This window comes from Delphinus delphis, chromosome 6, assembly GCF_949987515.2.
Source record: "Delphinus delphis chromosome 6, mDelDel1.2, whole genome shotgun sequence".
Taxonomy (NCBI): Eukaryota; Metazoa; Chordata; class Mammalia; order Artiodactyla; family Delphinidae; genus Delphinus; species Delphinus delphis.
In genome coordinates this window covers 9,946,040-9,967,749 of record NC_082688.1, presented here as the reverse complement: position 1 = coordinate 9,967,749, position 21,710 = coordinate 9,946,040, and the positions used below count along the sequence as shown (strand labels likewise).

Genomic DNA, 21,710 nt, shown 5'->3' with positions numbered 1-21,710 from the left:
TCCTGCTTTGATTGTCACAGGATGCCCCCAAATCTCCTCCAAACAAACTCAGCAAATGTCACAGCCTAAGCTCTGAAAGCCAAAAGACTCAATGTGCCAAGTGCTATTATTCCCCCCAGTTCTTAAATATAAAGTGTGATATCATTTATTCATTCAAAAAACATTTGTAAAGTGCCTACACTGTGCTATAGCTTGTCCTGAGCACTGGGAACACAGCAAGGAAAAGAGTGAATAATCCACTCTATGTTTCTGGGTCCTCAGTAAAGTTTAGCAGTAAACAGTGCTCCACCCCCTATCAACCCTTAATTGAACATCTAAGGGGAAAAAAAATGACTAAACTTCCATATTCTATACATGGATATTGGTTCCTTTGTGCCTTTACAGGGGAATCATTAATAAAAGAAGCTACTGTGATATTCTGACTTCTAAAACTGCTTCAGGACTTCAAATTAGTACTAGTAAAACAGCCATTAGTATCATTAGCTACATTTATTGAGTACCACGTGCCAGACACTGGGCACAGTGGTTTAGACACATAAGCTCACTGCATCTTCCCATCAGCTCTGTGAGTCCTTTATTATTATTTCTATTTTACAAATTACAAAACTAAGGCTCAATGAAGTTCATCTTACACGCAAGATTAAACAGCATGTAAATTATAGAGCTGAGATTCAAACCCAGGCAGTCAAGAGCCCTCACTCCTGACTACCATCTACTCCTCTGCCTAAGCCATAGTGTATCAAGATTTCCCAAGGCCCTTGGGAACCTACAATCGTATGGAAATGCTACATATGCTAAAAAGGAGAAGGAAACCACGACATATTATTTATAAAAAATCAGAAGCTTAGAGAGATTTATTTCAATCTCCTCACTTTTACAAACGGGGAATAGATACCTAGAAAAGAGGAATAAGGTGCCCATGATCACCTAGTTAAATGGTGGCAAAGCTGGTTTTCAGAGAACTCAGGTTTCCTTACTTCTCTTCCATTACTCTTTGATCAAATCAGAAATTGGTGGCATTTTGAAATGGGGAGAGAAAAAAGGGGCAGCTGTGGTCCCTGACTCAGGACTTTGCCAAATATAGACACCTAGAGCTTCCAAAACAACAAAAACGGGGTGCCTCTTCATGACAGTTTGTTGGAAGGAAGACGGGCTTTGCAGTGAGATCTGGTTTTAATGCCAACACAACCACGAACCAGCTATGCAACCAAATCTGTCTGAGCTCCATTTTCTTACTCATGAAAGGCTTTCCTTGATTTCTTTAGGAGAATCATTTGGATCTCTAGGAGAATCCAAGTGATTCTCCTCTGTGTTCTTACAGAACTTGGCTGATATTTCTGCATATAACTTACCACACTGCTCTTTTTCTTATTTATGCATCTATGTTCTCCTAAAGAGCAGGGATTCTTCTACTATCTCTGCATCCTCACTGAAGAGTAAAATGGCTGGCATTTAGAACAAATATTTGTTGAATGAATGAATATATGAATGTGTAGACTGAATCACTCTACCCATGAAAAAAACATAGAGGGTATTAATGATGTGTGTGTTAACGAGAAGAGGAGAAGTAATAAGCTTTTCTTTTTCTTTTTCTGGCTTGTCACATTGATACCTGTTAGCCAAATGGGGCTTTCAAGGCAGTGCACATGTATCAGAGATAGCAGTTCAAGACAAGGGAAGAAGGCCCAGGAAAAAGTGAAAATGAAAGAGGCATTCTTACAGTTCACCAATATATGAGTACTGGCATCTCAGTTTTTTATGGAGAAAACAATAAGAAATTATTACAACTATATAAAAATGTTCAATTACATACATATAAAAAGACTAGAAGAAAAGGGACCAAAAAGTTCATAAAGATTATATTTACATTAAAGCAATGAGCACTTTTTTCTTTCTAAATTTCTATACTTTCCAGATGTCCCATAATATGTATGTATAACTTTCATTTTCCTTTCTTTATAAAATATTTAATTAAATTTTTGATAAGTGTAATATTAATACATTCTTACTGTAGACAATTTAGAAATATGGAACAGTACAAAGAAGTCTGGGAAATCTCTCACCCCACTACACAGAGAAAATCACTTGTCCTAGAGACTCTGAGCATGGCCTGTCTGATTGGGAAGTGTGCTCATTTTCTCTACTAGGTTCTGGAATTATGGAAGAAATAACCATAACTACTGCATAAGGGTCTTATAAGGATTAAATGACATAATTAACTGCACAGTGCCTGGCATGAAGAAGGTTTCTCATTTTGCCAAAATTTCTTCTACCACTTTTAAGCTTCTGATTACACAGAAGCAGAATTAACTATCTAACAGAAGCATGGTGGATAGCAATGAGACAGAGAAACCTAAAAGTCCTGTTTGTGAGTCACTACCAGAGAGAGAAGAATGATCAAAACGGTAACAAACAAGTACAGGACAACTGGATCCACAAGAAGAGGCTTAATTTTAGAGTTGGGTTGGCATGGAAGGAGCAGGCCCTTTTAGGTACCATGGAGCTTGTAAGAGGACTGGAAGTTTAAGAAATGAGTGGATGCAAAATGGAGCCTGCTGCCAAAGAGAGATCCTTTTGGGGGAGATATATAGATCTCCAAAGCTTTAATGAGTACAATTAACTGAATTTCCCTTATTCATATATCATCAAATAAAGCTAAATTTCTTCATTAGAAAAATTTATTGCATTGAATTGTTGACCAATATTCATTTTATGTTCAAAGGCCAGTATGGCTTTTATGAAGAGACAGAAGCCTATAGCCCATAAATAGATGGTATTTAATTCATATATGAAAATTCAGGAGCATTTCAGGAAGCATCCCAGATTTCTACCAAATGTGATCTGACATGTTCATTCTTATCTTCAGAAAATACAAAACACACTAAAGTATGAACACAAGACAGATTAATGCTTATTGTTTTTTAAATGAAAAATAAAAGAATGCATGATTCTGAAATGTCCAGAATGCTCATTACATGATCTCTGCTGCTTATTTTGGTGACAAGCAATATTAAGAGTGTGTCAGGCATTAGCAAGAGAAAGATCCTGATGGTTGCAGCTCAGAAGTTCATCTCTTTGAAGTCAGAGAAAAGATTTTTAAGACTCCCAAGATTTCCTTTTCTCTAAAACACACCCCCCCATAAATGGAAAGTAGAACTGATAAATAACATCATAACGTTTGTCAAGCCACAGCAACCTCAGACAGGAATAGTTAAATCTAAATTTCCTGGTAAAGTTTTAGGGAGAAAATGTCCACTAATTTTTAGGTAGAAGCAAGACCTTTATATTGTTCTGTCTGAGCTCCTTTTTGGACAGTTTCTATTGCTATGTCTTTAAGTTCCCTGACCACAGCATGCTTCCTCCTGCCACAGCATCACTGCCACACAGTTCCATCTGCCAGGAGCCTTCCCTTGCCAAATGCCCCTGGCATCACTTTCTGAGGGAATTCCTCCCTGGTTCCCAGGTGAGGCTCTCACAAATGGCATTCCTTCCCTGCAGAGCACTTAACTCAGCTTCTAAGCAAACATTATTTGGCTTAATTGTTTGCCCATTTCCCTCACTAGGTTGTAGAATTCATGAAAGAGAAACTATGTCTTGTTCCCCTCACCACTGTACACCCAGCAAAATGCCTGGTACGTAGCAAACACTCAATAAATATTTACTGAATGCATGAATGAATACAAATGATAAGTGAAATGAGCCAGTTACAAAGTGCTATTACACTTGATAATTTCTTCTTCCCCACCAAACTGTAAATTTTTTGAGAGCAGCAATTGCATTTCTCTTGTTCTCCATTTTATCCTCGATACCCAGGGCCTGGAACTCCATAAATATTTGCTGAATGAAGAAATGATGAGGGACTTAAGTCTTTGAGATTAAGCAGGATATCAAAAGAAGAGTGAGAAACGCATTTCTAAGGAAACAGCAAAAGCAGACATGGCGCGTGTCAAGAAGCTGCCAGTTAAAGAATGCGATGCGTTAGAATGTACGGGAGCATAGCTGGGGGTCAGATGGGAAGGGCGCCTTAGGCTGTATTATTTAGGTAAACGGTTCTCAATGAAGACTCTAAGGAGTATAAATTAGAAGCAACAACCTAGAAATGGAAGGAGAGTAGACAGTGGCAGGCATGCAGACAGCAAAAAAAAAAAAGGGGGGCTGGGGTGGGGGTGGCGGTGTGGGGAGTATAAAGAATTCAAATTGCTAAGTTGTCAGAAAATGTATAATGTAAAGTCAAAAGTTCCCAGATACTTTCATAAGCCCACAAGGGCATCACTGTATCATAGCATGGTACCATTAATTGACTCATCAAGAAAGGGCTAAATTATGCTACTATTGCTGAACTAATACAAGTATTCATTGCAGTAGTAGCTGCTGGAGTTACAGTATTTAGCAGCAACAGAAACAAACATTTACTGAGCACGTGCCATGTATTTTCTCATTTTATTTTCATAACCACCCTGATAGGAAGTTTCTATCCTCATTTTACACATGAGAAAAATGGAATACATGGGCTGAAGTAATTCATCCAAGATCACCCTAATGGTTAGTGCCAGAATGCAAACCCAGACTATGACTTTGAATCCCACACTCTTAACCACTGTGTTACATACTGATTAAGAAGGCAGAGGAAAATGTTAACACATGTTGGTGAGCTTCTATGAAATATTACAAAAATAAAGAAACCTCGATACTGAATGAGATAAACCTCAACTATCTAGGCGGTCCACCAAGTTTCCCAAGGGCTCTATGAGAATGAAGTGAATCCACAGTGAAATCCACTGCATGGCTGTATCATGTGTTGGCATACTCTACAGCTGCACTTTCCAAACATGTGGCTACTGAGTCCTAGTCTGAATTGAGATGTGCTGTAAATAGCAAATAAACACTGGATTTTAATACGTGACCAAAAAAAAAAGAACATTAAAAATCTCAATAATAATTTTTATATCAATTACATGTTGAAGTGATAATATTTAGGATATAATGGGTTAAATATATTATGAAAATTAATTTCACTTGCTTTTTGGAAATGTTTAAATATGTGATTACTAGAAAATTTAAAATTGTAAATGTGGCTTACATTTGTAGCTTGTATTATACATTTTTTCCGGCTTTATTAAAATATAATTCACATATAGCATTGTACAGGTTTAAGGTGTTGATACGATACACTTACGTATTACCAAATGATTACTACCAAGTAGTATTAGCCAATACCTCCATCATGGTGAGAACATTTGGCAACCTAAGCAACTTTTCAAATGTGCTGTACTCTGTTCCCAAGAACTTATAACTGAAAGTTTATAACCTCTGACCAACATCTCCCCATTTCCCCCACACCCTAGGCCCTGGTAACCACCATTCTAATCTCTGTTTCTATGTGTCCGCTTTTTTAGATTCCACATATAAGTGATATCATACAGTATTTGTCTGTCCCTGTCTAACTTATCTTACTTAGCATCATGTCCTCAAGGTCCATCTATGTTGTTGAAAATAGCAGGATTTCCTTCTTTCTCATGGCTGAGTAATATTCCATTGTGTGTATATATACACCATTATCATCTTTATCCATTCATCCATATATGAACAGTTAGGTTGTTTCCATATCTTGGCTATTGTGAATAATGCTGCAATGAACGTGGGAGTGCAGGTATCTCTTTGTGATCCTGTTTGCATTTCCTATGGATACATACCCAGAAGTGGGATTGCTGGATCATATGGCAGTTCTATTTTTAATTTATTGAGGAACCTCCATACTGCTTTCCATAGTGCCTGTATCAATTTCCATTCCTACCAACAGTGCACAAGGGTTCCCTTTTCTCCACGTCCTCACCAACACTTGTTATATCTTGTCTTTTTGATGACAGTCATTCTAACAGGTGTGAAATGATTGCATTGCATTTCATTTGGACAGCACTGCTCTATAGCCATAAACTTCCACTCACTGAGCACTGTGATAATCTCCAAAGTATATTACACCAGCTTTGTATGACACAGCAAAATTCTTCAGGTTTTTAGTATCAGTACTTCACCTGTCAGTAGCCTAATGAAGAGCAATAGTAAATAAGAGACCAGTGAAATACGTTGAATGTCTAAGGGACACCTGAAAAGAAGAAGGCAAGGAATGGCTATTCTAGTGTACAATGGAGTCACAACACACGACTGAAATCTCTGCATAAAAATTAGGACTAGTCAGGGCTTCCCTGGTGGCATAGTGGTTAAGAATCCGCCTGCCAAGGCACAGGACAAGGGTTCGAGCCCTAGTCCAGGAAGATCCCACACGCGGCAGAGCAACGAAGGCCGTGCTCCACAACTACTAAGCCCTCGTGCCACAACTACTGAAGCCTGCGCACCTAGAGTCCGCGCTCCGCAACAAGAGAAGCCACCTCAATGAGAAGCCCGCACACCACAATGAAGAGTAGCCCCCGCTCACTGCAACTAGAGAAAGCCCGTGTGCAGCAACAAAGACCCAATGCAGCCAAAAAAAAAAAAATAAAATAAATAAAAATTTATTTAAAAAAAATTAAGACTAGTCAAAATTATTCTTAAAAATCCCTTAAATTATCTATGAAGTAAAATAAATGTGGTTTTCTGTCAAGAACAAGTGCATACCTCCCATCTCAAGTTCTTGACAGGGTAAAACCTCACTGAATTTTATTTTTTTCTCTTTTACAAATGGGTGATCCTAAAAAGATAGTGTTTCACTCTTGAATCTGGTGGAGAAATATAAATTAAGGAATGTTTTAAAAAATCTTACAGGTCAGAAATAGATGCACACAAATATAGTCAACTGATCTTTGACAAAGGAGCAAAGACAACTCAATGGAGAAAGGATGGTTTTTTCAACTGGATATTAAGAAGAAGAAAAAAAGAAAAAAAGAAGAAAGAAATCTAGACACAAACCTTACACACTTCACAAAAATCAACTCTAAATGGATCAGAAACCTAAATGTAAAGCACAAAACTATGACACTTCTAGAAAATAACATAGGAGAAAAAGTAGGTAACCTTAGGTTTGGTGATGACTTTTTAGCTATAACACCAAAAGCACAATCTATGTAAAAAAATTGGTAAGCTGGAGTTCATTAACATTAAAAACTTCAGCTCTGCCAAAAAGGCTGTTAAGAGAATAAAAACATGAGCAGACACCAAAAACAACGGAAACTACGAACGTGTGCAGCCTGCGAAAAACAGACCCCAAACACAGTAAGTTAAGCAAAATAAGAAGATAGAGAAACACACAGCAGGTGAAGGAGCAAGGTAAAAACCCACCAGACCAAACAAAAGGAAATAGGCAGTCTACCTGAAAAAGAATTCAGAGTAATGATAGTAAAGATGATCCAAAATCTTGGAAACAAAATGGACAAAATACAAGAAACGTTTAACAAGGACCTAGAAGAACTAAAAAGTGAACAAACCATGATGACCAACACAATAAATGAAATTAAAAATTTTCTAGAAGGAATCCATAGCAGAATAACTGAGGCTGAAGAACGGATAAGTGACCTGGAAGATAAAATAGTGGAAATAACTACTGCAGAGCAGAATAAAGAAAAAAGAATGAAAAGATTTGAGGACAGTCTTAGAGACCTCTGGGACAACGTTAAACACACCAACATTCGAATTATAGGGGTCCCAGAGAAGAAGAGAAAAAGAAAGGTTCTGAGAAAATATTTGAAGAGATTATAGTTGAAAACTTCCCTAACATGGGAAAGGAAACAGTCACCCAACTCCAGGAAGGACAGAGAGTCCCATACAGGGTAAACCCTAGGAAAAACATACCAAGACACATATTAATCAAACTACTGAAAATTAAATACAAAGAAAAAATAACAAAAACAGCAAGGGAAAAACAACAAATAACATACAAGGGAATGCCCATAAGGTTAACAGCTGATCTTTCAGCAGAAACTCTGCAAGCCAGAAGGGAGTGGAAGGACACATTTAAAGTGATGAAAGGGAAAAACCTACAACAAAGATTACCCTACCCAGCAAGGATCTCATTCAGATTCAACAAGGAAATTAAAATGTTTACAGACAAGCAAAAGCTAAGAGAATTCAGCACCACCAAACCAGCTTTACAACAAATGCTAAAGGAACTTCTCTAGGCAGTAAACACAAGAGAAGGAAAAGACCTACAATAACAAACCCAAAACAATTAAGAAAATGGTAATAGGAACATACATATCAATAACTACCTTAAATGTAAATGGATTAAATGCTCCAACCAAAAGACACAGACTGGCTGAATGGGTACAAAAACAAGCCCCATATATATGCTGTCTACAAGAGAGCCACTTCAGACCTAGGGACATATACAAGCTGAAAGTGAGGGGATGGAAAAAGATATGCCATGTAAATGGAAATCAAAAAGAAAGCTGGAGTAGCAATTCTCATGTCAGACAAAATAGATTTTAAAATAAAGACTATTACAAGAGACAAAGAAGGACACTACATAATGATCAAGGGATCAATCCAAGAAGAAGATATAACAACTGTAAATATTTGTGCACCCAACATAGGAGCACCTCAATACATAAGGCAAATGCTAACAGCCATAAAAGGGGAAACTGACAGTAACACAATCATAGAAGGGGACTTTAACACCCCACTTTCACCAATAGACAGATCATCCAAAATGAAAATAAATAAGGAAACAGAAGCTTTAAATGATACATTAAACAAGATGGACTTAATTGATATTTATAGGACATCCCATCCAAAAACAACAGAATACACTTTCTTCTCAAGTGCTCATGGAATGTTCTCCAAGATAGATCAAACCTTGGGTCACAAACCAAGCCTTGGTAAATGTAAGAAAACTGAAATCGTATCAAGTATCTTTTCTGACCACAATGCTGTGAGACTAGATACCAATTACAGGAAAAAATCTGTAAAAAATACAAACACATGGAGGCTAAACAATACACTACTTAATAACCAAGAGATCACTGAAGAAATCAAAGAGGAAATCAAAAAATACCTAGAAACAAATGACAATGAAAACATGATGACCCAAAACCTATGGGATGCAGCAAAAGCAGTTCTAAGAGGGAAGTTTATAGCAATACAATCCTACCTAAAGAAATAAGAAACATCTCAAATAAACAACCTAACCTTACACCTAAAGCAATTAGAGAAAGAACAAAAAAAAACCCCAAAGTTAGCAGAAGGAAAGAAATCATAAAGATCAGATCAGAAATAAATGAAAAAGAAATGAAGGAAACAATAGCAAAGATCAATAAAACTAAAAGCTGGTTCTTTGAGAAGATAGACAAAATTGATAAACTGCTTGCTTGACTCATCAAGAAAAAAAGGGAGAACACTCAAATCAATAGAATTAGAAATGAAAAAGAAGTAATAACTGACACTGCAGAAATACAAAGGATCATGAGAGATTTACTACAAGCAACTCTATGCCAATAAAATGGACAAATTCTTAGAAAAGCACAACCGTCTGAGACTAAACCAGGAAGAAATAGAAAATATAAGCAGACCAATCACAAGCACTGAAAATTGATACTGTGATTAAAAATCTTCCAACAAACAAAAGCCCAGGACCAGATGGATTCACAGGCGAATTCTATCAAACATTTAGAGAAGAGCTAACACCTATCCTTCTCAAACTCTTTCAGTATATAGCAGAGGGAAGAACACTCCCAAACTCATTCTATGAGACCACCATCACCCTGATACCAAAACGAGACAGAGATGTCACAAAGAAAGAAAACTACAGGCCAATATCACTGATAAACATAGATGCAAAACTCCTCAACAAAATACTAGCAAACAGAATCCAACATCACATTAAAAGATCATACACCATGAACAAGTGGGGTTTATCCCAGAAATGCAAGGATTCTTCAATATACGTAAATCAATCAATGTGATACACCATACTAACAAACTGAAGTAGGAAAACCATATGATCATCTCAATAGATGCAGAAAAAGCTTTCGACAAAATTCAACACCCATTTATGATAAAAACCCTGCAGAAAGTAGGCACAGAGGGAACTTACCTCAACATAATAAAGGCCATATATGACAGACCCACAGCCAACATCGTTCTCAGTGGTGGAAAACTGAAATCATTTCCACTAAGATCAGGAACAAGACAAGGTTGCGCACTCTCACCACTCTTATTCAACATAGTTTTGGAAGTTTTAGCCACAGCAATCAGAGAAGAAAAAGAAATAAAAGGAATCCAAATCAGAAAAGAAGTAAAGCTGTCACTGTTTGCAGATGACATGATCCTGTACATAGAGAATCCCAAAGATGCTACCAGAAAACTACTAGAGCTAATCAATGAATCTGGTAAAATAGCAGGATACAAAATTAATGCACAGAAATCTCTTGCATTCCTATACATTAAGGATGAAAAATGTGAAAGAGAAATTAAGGAAACAGTCCCATTTACCAATGCAACAAAAAGAATAAAACAGCTAGGAATAAACCTACCTAAGGAGAAAAAAGACCTGTATGCAGAAAACTACAAAACGCTGATGAAAGAAATTAAAGATGATACAAACAGATGGAGAGATATACCATGTTCTTGGATTGGAAGAATCAACACTGTGTAAATGACTATACTACCCATAGCAATCTACAGATTCAGCGCAATCCCTATCAAACTACCAATGGCATTTTTCACAGAACTAGAAGAAAACATTTCACAATTTGTATGGAAACACAAAAGACCCCGAATAACCATAGCAATCTTGAGAAAGAAAAACGGAGCTGGAGGAATCAGGCTCCCTGACTTCAGACTATACTACAACACTACAGTAATGAAGACAGTATGGTATTGGTACAAAAACAGAAATAAATCAATGGAACAGGATAGAAAGCCCATAGATAAACCCACACACATATGGTCACCTTATTTTTGATAAAGGAGGCAAGACTATACAATGGAGAAAAGACAGCCTCTTCAATAAGTGGTGCTGGGAAAACTGGACAGCTACATGTAAAAGAATGAAATTAGATCACTCCCTAACACCACACACAAAAGTAAACTCAAAATGGATTAAAGACCTAAATGTAAGGCCAGACACTATAAAACTCTTAGAGGAAAACATTTGGCACAACACTCTATGACATAAATCACAGCAAGATCCTTTTTGACCCACCTCCTAGAGAAATGGAAATAAAAACAAAAATAAACAAATGGGACCTAATGAAACTTCAAAGATTTGCACAGCATAGGAAATCATAAACAAGAGAAAAGACAACCCTCAGAATGGGAGAAAATATTTGCAAATGAAGCAACTGACAAAGGATTAATCTCCAACAGTGACAAGCAGCTCATGCAGCTCAATATCAAAAAAACAAACAACCAAATCCAAAAATGAGCAGAAGATCTAAATAGACATTTCTCCAAAGAAGATATACAGATTGCCAACAAATACATGAAAAAATGCTCAACATCACTAATCATTAGAGAAATGTAAATCAAAACTACAATGAGATATCACCTCACACCAGTCAGAATGGCCAGAATGGCCATCATCAAAAAATCTACAAACAGTAAATGCTGGAGCAGGTGTGGAGAAAAGGGAACCCTCTTGAACTGTTGGTGGGAATGTAAATTGATACAGCCACTATGGAGAACAGTATGGAGGTTCCTTAAAAAACTAAAAATAGAACTACCATACGACCCAGCAATCCCACTACTGGGCATATACCCTGAGAAAACCATAATTCAAAAAGAGTCATGTACCACAATGTTCTTTGCAGCACTATTTACAACAGCCAGGACATGGAAGCAACCTAAGTGTCGATCGACAGATGAATGGATAAAGAAGATGTGCCACATATATACAATGGAATATGACTCAGCCATAAAAAGAAATGAAATTGAGTTATTTGTAGTGAGGTGGATGGACCTAGAGTCTGTCATACAGAGTGAAGTAAGTCAGAAAGAGAAAAACAAATACCGTATGCTAACATATATATATGGAATCAAAAAAAAATGGTTCTAAAGAATCTAAGGGCAGGACAGGAATAAAGATGCAGATGTAGAAAATGGACTTGAGGACACGCAGAGGGGAAAGGGTAAGCTGGGACGAAGTTAGAGACTGGCATGGACACATATATACTACCAAATGTAAAATAGATAGCTAGTGGGAAGCAGCTGCATAGCACAGGGAGATCAGCTCGGTGGTTTGTGACCATCTAAAGGGGTGGAATAGGGAGGGTGGGAGGGAGATGCAAGAGGGAGGAGATATGGGGATATATTTATATGTATAGCTGATTCACTTTGTTATAAAGCAGAAACTAACACACCATTGTAAAGCAATTATACTACAATAAAGATGTTAAAAAAAAAAAAGTAGAAGCAACCAAGCTATCCTTCAGTAGGTGAATGGAAAAACTGTGGTATATCCATAGAATGGAGTATTAGTCACCATATGAAATATGAGCTATCAAGCCAGAAAAAGACATGAAGGAACCTTAAACACATACTGCTAAGTGAAAGAAGCCAGTCTGAAAAGGCTACATATGGAATGATTCCAAGTAGCCTACATTATGGAAAATGCAAAACTACAGAGACAGTAAAAAGATGAGTGGTTGCCAGAGGTGAGAGGAGTGGGATGAATAAATAGAACACAGGGCATTTTTAGGCTGGTGAAACCATTCTGTATGATACAATAATTAGAATTGTACAATACACAAAGTGTACCTAATGTAAACTGCTGACTTTAATCATAATGTATCAGCATATGTTCAACAATTGTAACAAATGTACCACACTAGTGCAAGATGCCACTAATAGGGAAAAATGAGAGGCAGGAAGGAGATAATGTGGGAACTTTATAATTTCTGGGCAATTTTTCTGTAAATCTAAAACTGCCCTAAAAAATAAAGTCTATTAAAAGAGATTTAAAGGTAACCGGCTTTAGAACTGTAAAAAAATTCGAAATAGAAAATAAAGAAAACAAAGAAAGCATAAAAAACAAAGCTTAAAACAAGTAGACTGGGCTTCCCTGGTGGCGCAGTGATTGAGAATCTGCCTGCTAATGCAGGGGACACGGGTTCGAGCCCTGGTCTGGGAAGATTCCACATGCCACGAAGCGACTGGGCCCGTGAGCCACAACTACTGAGCCTGCGCGGCTGGAGCCTGTGCTCCGCAACAAGAGAGGCTGCAACAGTGAGAGGCCCGCGCACCGCGCTGAAGAGTGGCCCCCGCTTGCCACAACCAGAGAAAGCCCTTTCACAGAAACGAAGACCCAACACAGCCAAAATAAATTAATTAATAATTAAAAAAAAAAAAACAAGTAGACTAACATGAAACCAACATGTCAGTAGTTATAATAAATGTTAGTAAGATAAACTTCCCTATGAAAAGACAGTGACTTGAATGGGCCAAAAAGGAAAAACCTCACAAAGGTATTCAACATAGCTAAAACAAAATGGCAAAGGTAAAAGGCTGAACAAAGATACACTGGAGAAGTACAAAGAAGAACAGTGGAAAAAATAGCTCATTGTTACTGAAATAAAGAAAAAGGCAGGGCACAATACATAAATAAAACAAATTGGACTGTTTTACATTGAAAAAGGTACATAAAGATATGAAATGCATGAATCTTTTTGTGCACTGATATATGTGTGTGTATATATATATATATATATATATATATATATATAAAGTGGAAACCGCTGAAATCTCAGGAGAAAAATCACATACACACACAGGAAACTTAATTCATTTCTCTGAATCATTCATGGACTAAAAATAGTCAAAAACTGTTAAGAACATAATAGTAATTAAAAATGCTGATTTAATAAGTATATATTGAATTCTGTAACCTATAGAGAATAATTTTTCCAGAATCTGTAGAATATTTATAAAACATTATTATACAGTAGGCCTCCCAAATATAGATAAATCTCTAAGCATAAATTTTATAGGGCACATTTTCTGGTCAACATTCAGTAAACATAAATCTACGTAACAAAGTCAAAATTTACATATTCAACTACCTAGAGACTGAAATGATTTCATTTAGCTTCTTCCAAATAGATTTTAGTTTCCTCCAAAATCAGTGCAACAAAATAAGCAGGAAATTATCTTAAATACCACACTTCAATCCTGCTCAAGAATTAACAAGTGTAAGAGTCAAGGAAGCCAAGAATTCCAGCCAATTCTCCATTCCTTCCCAGAGGCCACAGCCTACTTCCATAGACATATTTCAAGGCACAGAGACAGGAGAACAACCTTCTCAAATAAATAATTTTCTTGAAAATAAAGGAAAGCTCTCCCATTCATCTAGCAATTTGCCCCACTGTGAATGAAGAGCTCTTCCACAGGGCCAACCCACTGGAAAAGATCAAGTAAGGATCTATTCCAACACTTAAGTACAAACAAGCTAGAAAGAAAATAAACCTGTACTTCACTTCCTGACAGGAAGAGATCCCAGGTATTATATAGACTGTCTTATATCAAACAGAACTGAGAAATCCACTATCACATAAGAGGTGCAAAAAAATTTCAAAAGACCATGGCTTCTTTGGAGTCAACGTAATTTTGTAATTCAACATATACTTACAGAGCAACTGTTTTAAAATGTCAGCATGCTAGGTACACTCAGGAATATAAATCTTAATAAGATACACTCAACTTCAAAGGTTTACAAACTAGTACAAGAAATAATCTCTATTTGGGGGGTTCAGAATTGGTAATTAAATTGTTTGAATCTTCCTTAGCCTTACTAATCTTTGGTCTGCTTTGTTTATCAGTTTCTGATAGTAGGTATTGAAATTTCCTGTTCTGACTGTGGATCAGTCAAGGATGCTCCTTAAAATTACCTTAAAATATTCTGAGACTATGTTGCTAGATGCATACACAGTCAGAATTATTATATTATCTTGGTGGGCTATTCCTTTTTTCATTATGTAGTTTACCAAAATATCCCTATTGATATTGTTTTTGCCTTAAATTCTACTGTTTGACTCACTGCCACCCTCCTCCCCAACCCCCTTTTGCCAGGTGGAGCTGAAGACTCTCACCCATGGGAAAGGAGATGGCAGAATGTCTGCTTGACAGCTTTTGGACTGAGAAGGAAATAAGATTCTTTTTTTCTTTTTTCTAATTAAAAAAAGATTTTTTAAAATTTATTTAATTTATTTATTTTTGGCTGTGTTGGGTCTTCCTTGCTGCGCGTGGGCTTTCTCTACTTGTGGCAAGCGGGGGCTACTCTTCGTTGAGGTGTGCGGGCTTCTCATTGCAGTAGCTTCTCTTGTTGCGGAGCATGGGCTCCAGGCATGCACAGGCTTCAGTATTTGTGGCACATGGGCTCAGTATTCGTGGATTGCAGGCTCTAGAGCGCAGGCTCAGTAGTTGTGGCACATGGGCTTAGCTGCTCCACAGCATGTGGGATCTTCCCAGACCAGGGCTCGAACCCGTGTCCCCTGCATTGGCAGGTGGATTCTTAACCACTGCGCCACCAGGGAAGCCCCAAGGATCTTTTGTAAAACAAAGGTTTTAAATTTTGATGAAGTCCAATTTATCTTTTTTTTTTCCTACTGTGGCTCATGCTTTTAGTGTCATGTATAAGAACTCTTCATCTAGCCCTCAGTCCCAAAGATGTTTTCCTTTGTTTTCTTCTAAAAGTTCTATGGTTTTACATTTTACATTTAAGTTGCAATTTCACTTTGAGTTAATTTTATACAAGGCATGTGGTTTAGGTTGTAGTTTATTTTTTTGGCTTATGGATGTCCAACTGCCCAGCATCATTTGTTGAAAAGTCTATCCTTGCACCACTTAATTTGTATGTGCTTTTAATACGAAGACTCATTCTCATCTGCCTTCAATTCCGGGAAATTCTCTGGCATTAGCTCTTCAAATATTGTTTCCCTGCTGTTCCCTCTATTCTTTGCTTCACATATGGGAGGCTCTCTATCTTTCCCCCATGTCTCTTAACTTACCTTTCCTTCTTTGTATCTCTTTGTATCTTTGTGTTGCATCCTGAGTTGAATTCATTAGTACTATCTTTCAATTCATTTCCTCTTTAACTGGGCCCAGTCTAAAGCTTATCCAACATACTTTTTTTTTTTTAACTTTCATAACTGCATTTTATATTTCCAGAACTTTTAATTGGTTCTTTTCTAAATCCACCTCTTGATTCTCATCTGCTCAGTTTTGTTTCACAATTTCCTAGAAGTTTACCCATGGGTGTTATTCCTTCATCATTTTGATGAATTTAAATATGTTTATTTGAAATTTATTTTCAGATTGCTTTATTATAATTTTGTTGGGTGTGAATTTTTCTCCGGATTATTGTCTTTCTTTCTTAGTACTAGTTATACTGGTTTGCTTTGGAATTTTAATTTGCTAGCTCTTCTTGAATAGGAATGCTTCCTCTCTTTTTCTCTCTCCCTTTCTTCCTCTCTCACGCCTCCCTGTCTAATGCCACTGTCTTCCGTCTTCATCAAAGCAGAGGCCTCCAGTCTAGAGCCAGGTCTTACACTGGCAGCTCAGGGTTCCTATCCTTCGGTGATACTAGGGACACTAGGGATATCATAAACCCAGTCACATCGTGGCCAGGTCCTGGTCACACTGCTATCTTATTCCCCTGCCACCCCAGAAACAAAACTTGAAACGAGCCACAGACCCAGGCAGCTTTGTTCAGTTTCTTTTCATAGGCAGGACAATCCCACCCCAGCTCCTAGTTTCCAGCAGTGAGACTTCGTCTAGTCCCCATCCAGGCATGAAGTTCCTTTGGTCCCTATACCCTCAAGCAGTGTTTCCCACTTTTTTTGACATCTTGGGATACTTAGAAAATAACAGCATCTGTACGGCACACAGATAGATGGATGACTCTGTTCCGTACCCAGAAATGATGGCTGGAGGCTCTGACTACCCTCAGACCACCTAGTTGCCCTGAAGCCTGAGAAAAATCAGTATTTCACATACTGGTAAACTCATTCACAGCATGTTCCTTTAGAAGTAATGCTCTGAAAGAATCAACTCCCAGCACACTCTGCCTATTTCTGAACTTGGTTCTGTTCCTAGTCCACAGTTAACTGGTTATTAAAATACAAGTATAGGGCTTCCCTGGTGGCGCAGTGCTTGAGGGTCCGCCTGCCGATGCAGGGGACACGGGTTCGTGCCCCGGTCCGGGAGGATCCCACATGCCGCGGAGCGGCTGGGCCCATGGGCCATGGCCGCTGGGCCTGCGCGTCCGAAGCCTGTGCTCCGCAACGGGAGAGGCCGCGGCGGTGAGAGGCCTGCGTACCGCAAAAAAAAAAAAATTAAAAAAAATACAAGTATGTCAACAACATACTCCATTTATCATTACTATGCATTTGAAGCAGAATATAGAATTTAAAGCATGAACTTAAAGGGTCATCATAACCACAAGTCCGTGCTTTTCCCTCTGTTTAGAGCACCCTCCTCTCAACTTCTCTGCATCACCTTTTCCTACTCCTTCAGGTTTCAGTTTAGATGTCGCTTAAGCAAGGTTGCTTTTCATGACTCCAGTCTCACCACCAAGTATGGGGTCAGAGCTTCTCAGGATTTTGCGTGCTACTGTATTGGATTATTATAGTATTGTATTATCATTGCCTAGTGTATTGTGTTATTATTGTCTATTATTATTACCTTTGACAATAACCTCCTTGATGGCATAAACTGCCTTTTTCACTCCTGTATTTCCAGATCTAGCACAGTGCCTGTACTAAGCATGAACTCAATAAATATTTTAATATCACCTATAACAGAGTTCCATGGTAAGGACTATAAAGTAATAGTGAAGAGTGGGGCTCCTGAGCCAGAAATTCCTGGGTTTAACAAATAACAAATGTTGACGAGGATGTGGAGAAAAGGGAACCCTCCTACACTGTTGGTGGGAATGTAAATTGGTGCAGCCACTGTGGAAAACAGTATGGAGGTTTCTCAAAAACCTAAAAATAGAACTACCATATGATCCAGCAATTCCACTCCTGGGTATATATCCGAAAAATAACAAAACACTAATTCGAAAAGATACATGTGCTCCAGTGTTCAAAGCAGCACAATTTACACCTACCAAGACATGGATACAACTTAAGTGTCCATCAACAGATGAATGAATAAAGAAGATGTGGTATATATATGCACAATGGAATACTACTCAGCCATAAAAAAGAGTAAAATTGTGCCGCTGGCAGCAACATGGATGGATTTGGAGGGCATTATGCTAAGTGAAATAAGTCAGAGAAAGACAAATACTATATGCTATCACTTATACGTGGAATCTAAAAACTACAACAAACTAGTGAATAAAGCAAAAAAGAAGCAAACTTACAGATATAGAGAAAAAACGTTATCAGTGGGGAGAGGGAAGGAGGGGCAATATAGGGGAAGGGAGAAAAAAGGGATATGGAATTATATGAAATCACGTGTGTGAAATTTTGGAAATTGTAAAGCACTACAGAAGTTAAATAATCGTTCATTCAATTAAAAAGAAAATCCTGGGATTAAATACCAGTTCTACCACTTACTGTGTAATTTAGAAAAGTTACTTAGCCTCTCTACACTTTAGTTTCCTCATCTGTAAAATGTATGTCACAGTTCAACTCCTATTACTTGCTGTGTAACCCTGGGCAAGCTCCTTTGCCTCTCTTGGTTTTGGTTCCTGCATCAAGCAGTGTTCTAAGGATTAACTCAGACAACATACATCAGGTAACTAGCACTTGCTTGCTTCCACTTCACGCTGAAAAGGGACAACACCATAGCTCAGCCTTGAGCACAGCTGCAGACTCAACCCTTTTCTGAGCCTACATGGTATCCTGGTTGAAAAGGCTTTCTATTGCCATAGGAGCAATAAGGATTATCTTCATATCCACAATTTTTTCAGGCAAAGTGGAGGGCAATGTCAATGAGAACCTGAAAGAATAATTTTAAGTACAAATTTAATGTACCTAAAGGAAACACACACACACACATCTAACAGACTGGACCATTCTAACTCAAAATGTGAGAAGAGAAAGCCTCCATGAGAATCCATTTCCAAAATGAAGGCATCCACTACATTTAGCTGTATCCCAAACCCTACTGCTGGGAAGGGCACATAAAACTAGGAGAGGATGCCTGTCAGATAAGAAATTCAAATATGGGAGAACTAATGCAGCAAACCACTTTAAAGTTCAAGTTATGATGTACAGATATAGAGATTCTACTTTCAAGCACTACGTTTTTAATATAATAGTTTAATGAGGAATAGAGTCTAGTAATTGAGAGAAAAATTGATCACTGACTGATAACAAAGAAAACTGTAATTCAGACCAAAAGGAAATAAAGTAATAATCTTGGCATCAAGCAGACTGGAAAACAAATTCTGACTCTGTCATCTCCCACTGGTGTAAACTTCAGCAAAAAACAACTCTCTGATCCTGAGCTTCCTCCTCTGCAAAATGAGGATCATGATGCTCACCTCACAGGAAGCGGGAGAATTAAATGAGAAATCAGGTATGAAGTGCCCAGCACCATGCCCAACTCATGACTGGTGCTCAACAAACACTAGTTCCCTCCACTACTGCCCATGCTCCTTTTATCAGCAAGCATCACAAAAGGGTTTGGATCCTGCTAAAATGCATTTCCTCATGTCTGGATTCACAAATTTATCAGTCTGTTTGCAAGCAAACTCTCTGAGATAAGCCTGAGTTACACAGGCCCAAGATCTGGTGAGCAACCTGACCTGGATCAGTGTGGACGTCTGGCTCCCAGGCCAAAGCCTAGAAAGACTGACCGGGCCCAGAATGCAGCATGGGTGGCCAGGAGAGAGCCAGAGACTAGAGCAGCCAAAAAGAGGGAGGATTACTTGAGCTTCGGCTCCCGTCCTTCGCTTGTGTACTGCCAACAGATGAGCCCGATCAGATCCTGTACCCTGGCGCTGGCCATTGTCACCACGGTCATTGGCAGCAGTCTGTCCTGGCTTGAGTGCAGGGGGAGGTAGACATCGATCTTCTTGGTTGCTGTTGTGCCTACATGACCCTGTGGACAGAGCACATGCATGAGGGTAAAGCACACAGTTCCGGTCATGCAGACCCTACTGAGCTACAACGACTGCCCTCCAGGGCCTGTGTTCTCATCCTTTTCGCACAGGGCCTGTGTTCTCATCCCTTTTGCACATACCAGCGTATGAGCCTGGGGTGGTCCCAAAGTGGAAACATTGTCTAGTTTTAAGGGTTTTTTTTCTTCTTCTTTAATTTTAATTTTCTAATGTTCTAATGGATCCAGCTCTGCCAGCAGTAAGGTAAATGAGCACTACGACTAAAATAAACAAATCAGAGTGGTGAGCAGACCTAACGTTTGGTATCAGGAGATTTGCTTTGTTACTTATTCAGTGTGACCTTGGAAAAGTCATCATCAGACCTTGGCATAAACTGCCCTCCCTGAAAACTGCCATATCACTCCTTGAGACCTTGGGATAAGCTGCCATATTCTCCGAGGAAGCATTTAGCAGTACTGGAACCAGGGGCTTGCCTTCTCAGAGACGATGGGGGGCTAATTCCATTACGCAGTACATCTGTTACTTCACTCATCTGAACTGAAGTTCAAGGGTCTCTGGTCTTATTACTGCCCTAATAACCATACTCACACTGATCTACATGTCCCTAATCCCTCCCACACACCTCTTTCTCCTCCCTCCCAAACCCTCCACTCTCCTCTGGAACTCCTGCACTAATCAGCAAACTTCCATACATCATTACTTTTTTTTTTTTTGCCGTACGCGGGCCTCTCACTGTTGTGGCCTCCCCCATTGCGGAGCACAGGCTCCGGACACGCAGGCTCAGCGGCCATGGCTCACAGGCCCAGCCACTCCGCGGCATGTGGGATCTTCCTGGACCGGGGCACGAACCCGTGTCCCTGCATTGGCAGGCAGACTCTCAACCACTGCGCCACCAGGGAAGCCCCATCATTACTTCTTTTTAAAAAACATTCCCTCCACCTTTTTGCCTTAATTGAAACCTGCTGATCATAAGGATACTACTTCCTCTGCTGTCCAGAAGACTGTTTTGCTTTGTTCTTTTTAACCCCCAAATCCTTAAGGCCAGGAGGTGGAGTAGGTATTCTTGTTCCTGCTACTTCCAAACTATTAATTCTCCTTTCTTACAAAAACCCCTGTTCCTTTGAGACCCAAGCCATCCAACTACACCATCCTCTCCCTCTCCTTTTCTGTTACCCACCACCCTTTCTTTGGTCATTCTCCTCCCTCACTGAAGGCCTGAGCTCTTGGCTCATAGTCTTTCCCACTCCAATTCCTGTCACCATTCCTGGCAATTTCATCTAAAAGAACAATCTGTCCAATACGCAAGTGTCTCAATCCCTAGACCACATCATCCCCAGTGCCTTTTCATCCACCACCTCAAATCACTTATTGTGGTGGGTACACCAGAGATCTGCACTAACTCCAAAATCTCAAGTTAGAACATCCACTCACTGAATACACTTTTTTTTGTAATTTTACTTTTGTTTATTTATTTTTAAATTTTGGCTGCACCATGCGGCTTGCAGGATCTCAGTTCCTGGACCAGGGATTGAACCCAGGCCATGGCAGTCAAAGCGCCGAATCCTAACCACTAGACCACAGGGTTAAAATCTGAATACACTTCAATATACCTCTACTTCATCTGTTCAAGTAGTCCCTCAAATTCTCCAACCTATAATCTGTTGAACCACCACCTTTTAATTATCTTTCAGTCACCCTTATTTCCCAATACCAC

At 38.8% G+C, this 21,710-nt stretch overlaps 1 protein-coding gene across 5 annotated transcripts in view; it reads right to left on the bottom strand.

Annotated features, from left to right (window-relative positions):
* The window catches only part of MAPKAP1 (MAPK associated protein 1), a 230,153-nt gene that overhangs the window by 110,408 nt on the left and 98,035 nt on the right, over nucleotides 1–21,710 (bottom strand). For all 5 annotated transcript variants that reach the window (XM_060014148.1, XM_060014149.1, XM_060014151.1 and 2 more), the window contains one exon: nucleotides 19,805–19,977. In XM_060014148.1, the coding sequence (XP_059870131.1) occupies nucleotides 19,805–19,977 (173 nt within the window). The remainder of the gene's footprint in view (nucleotides 1–19,804; nucleotides 19,978–21,710) is intronic.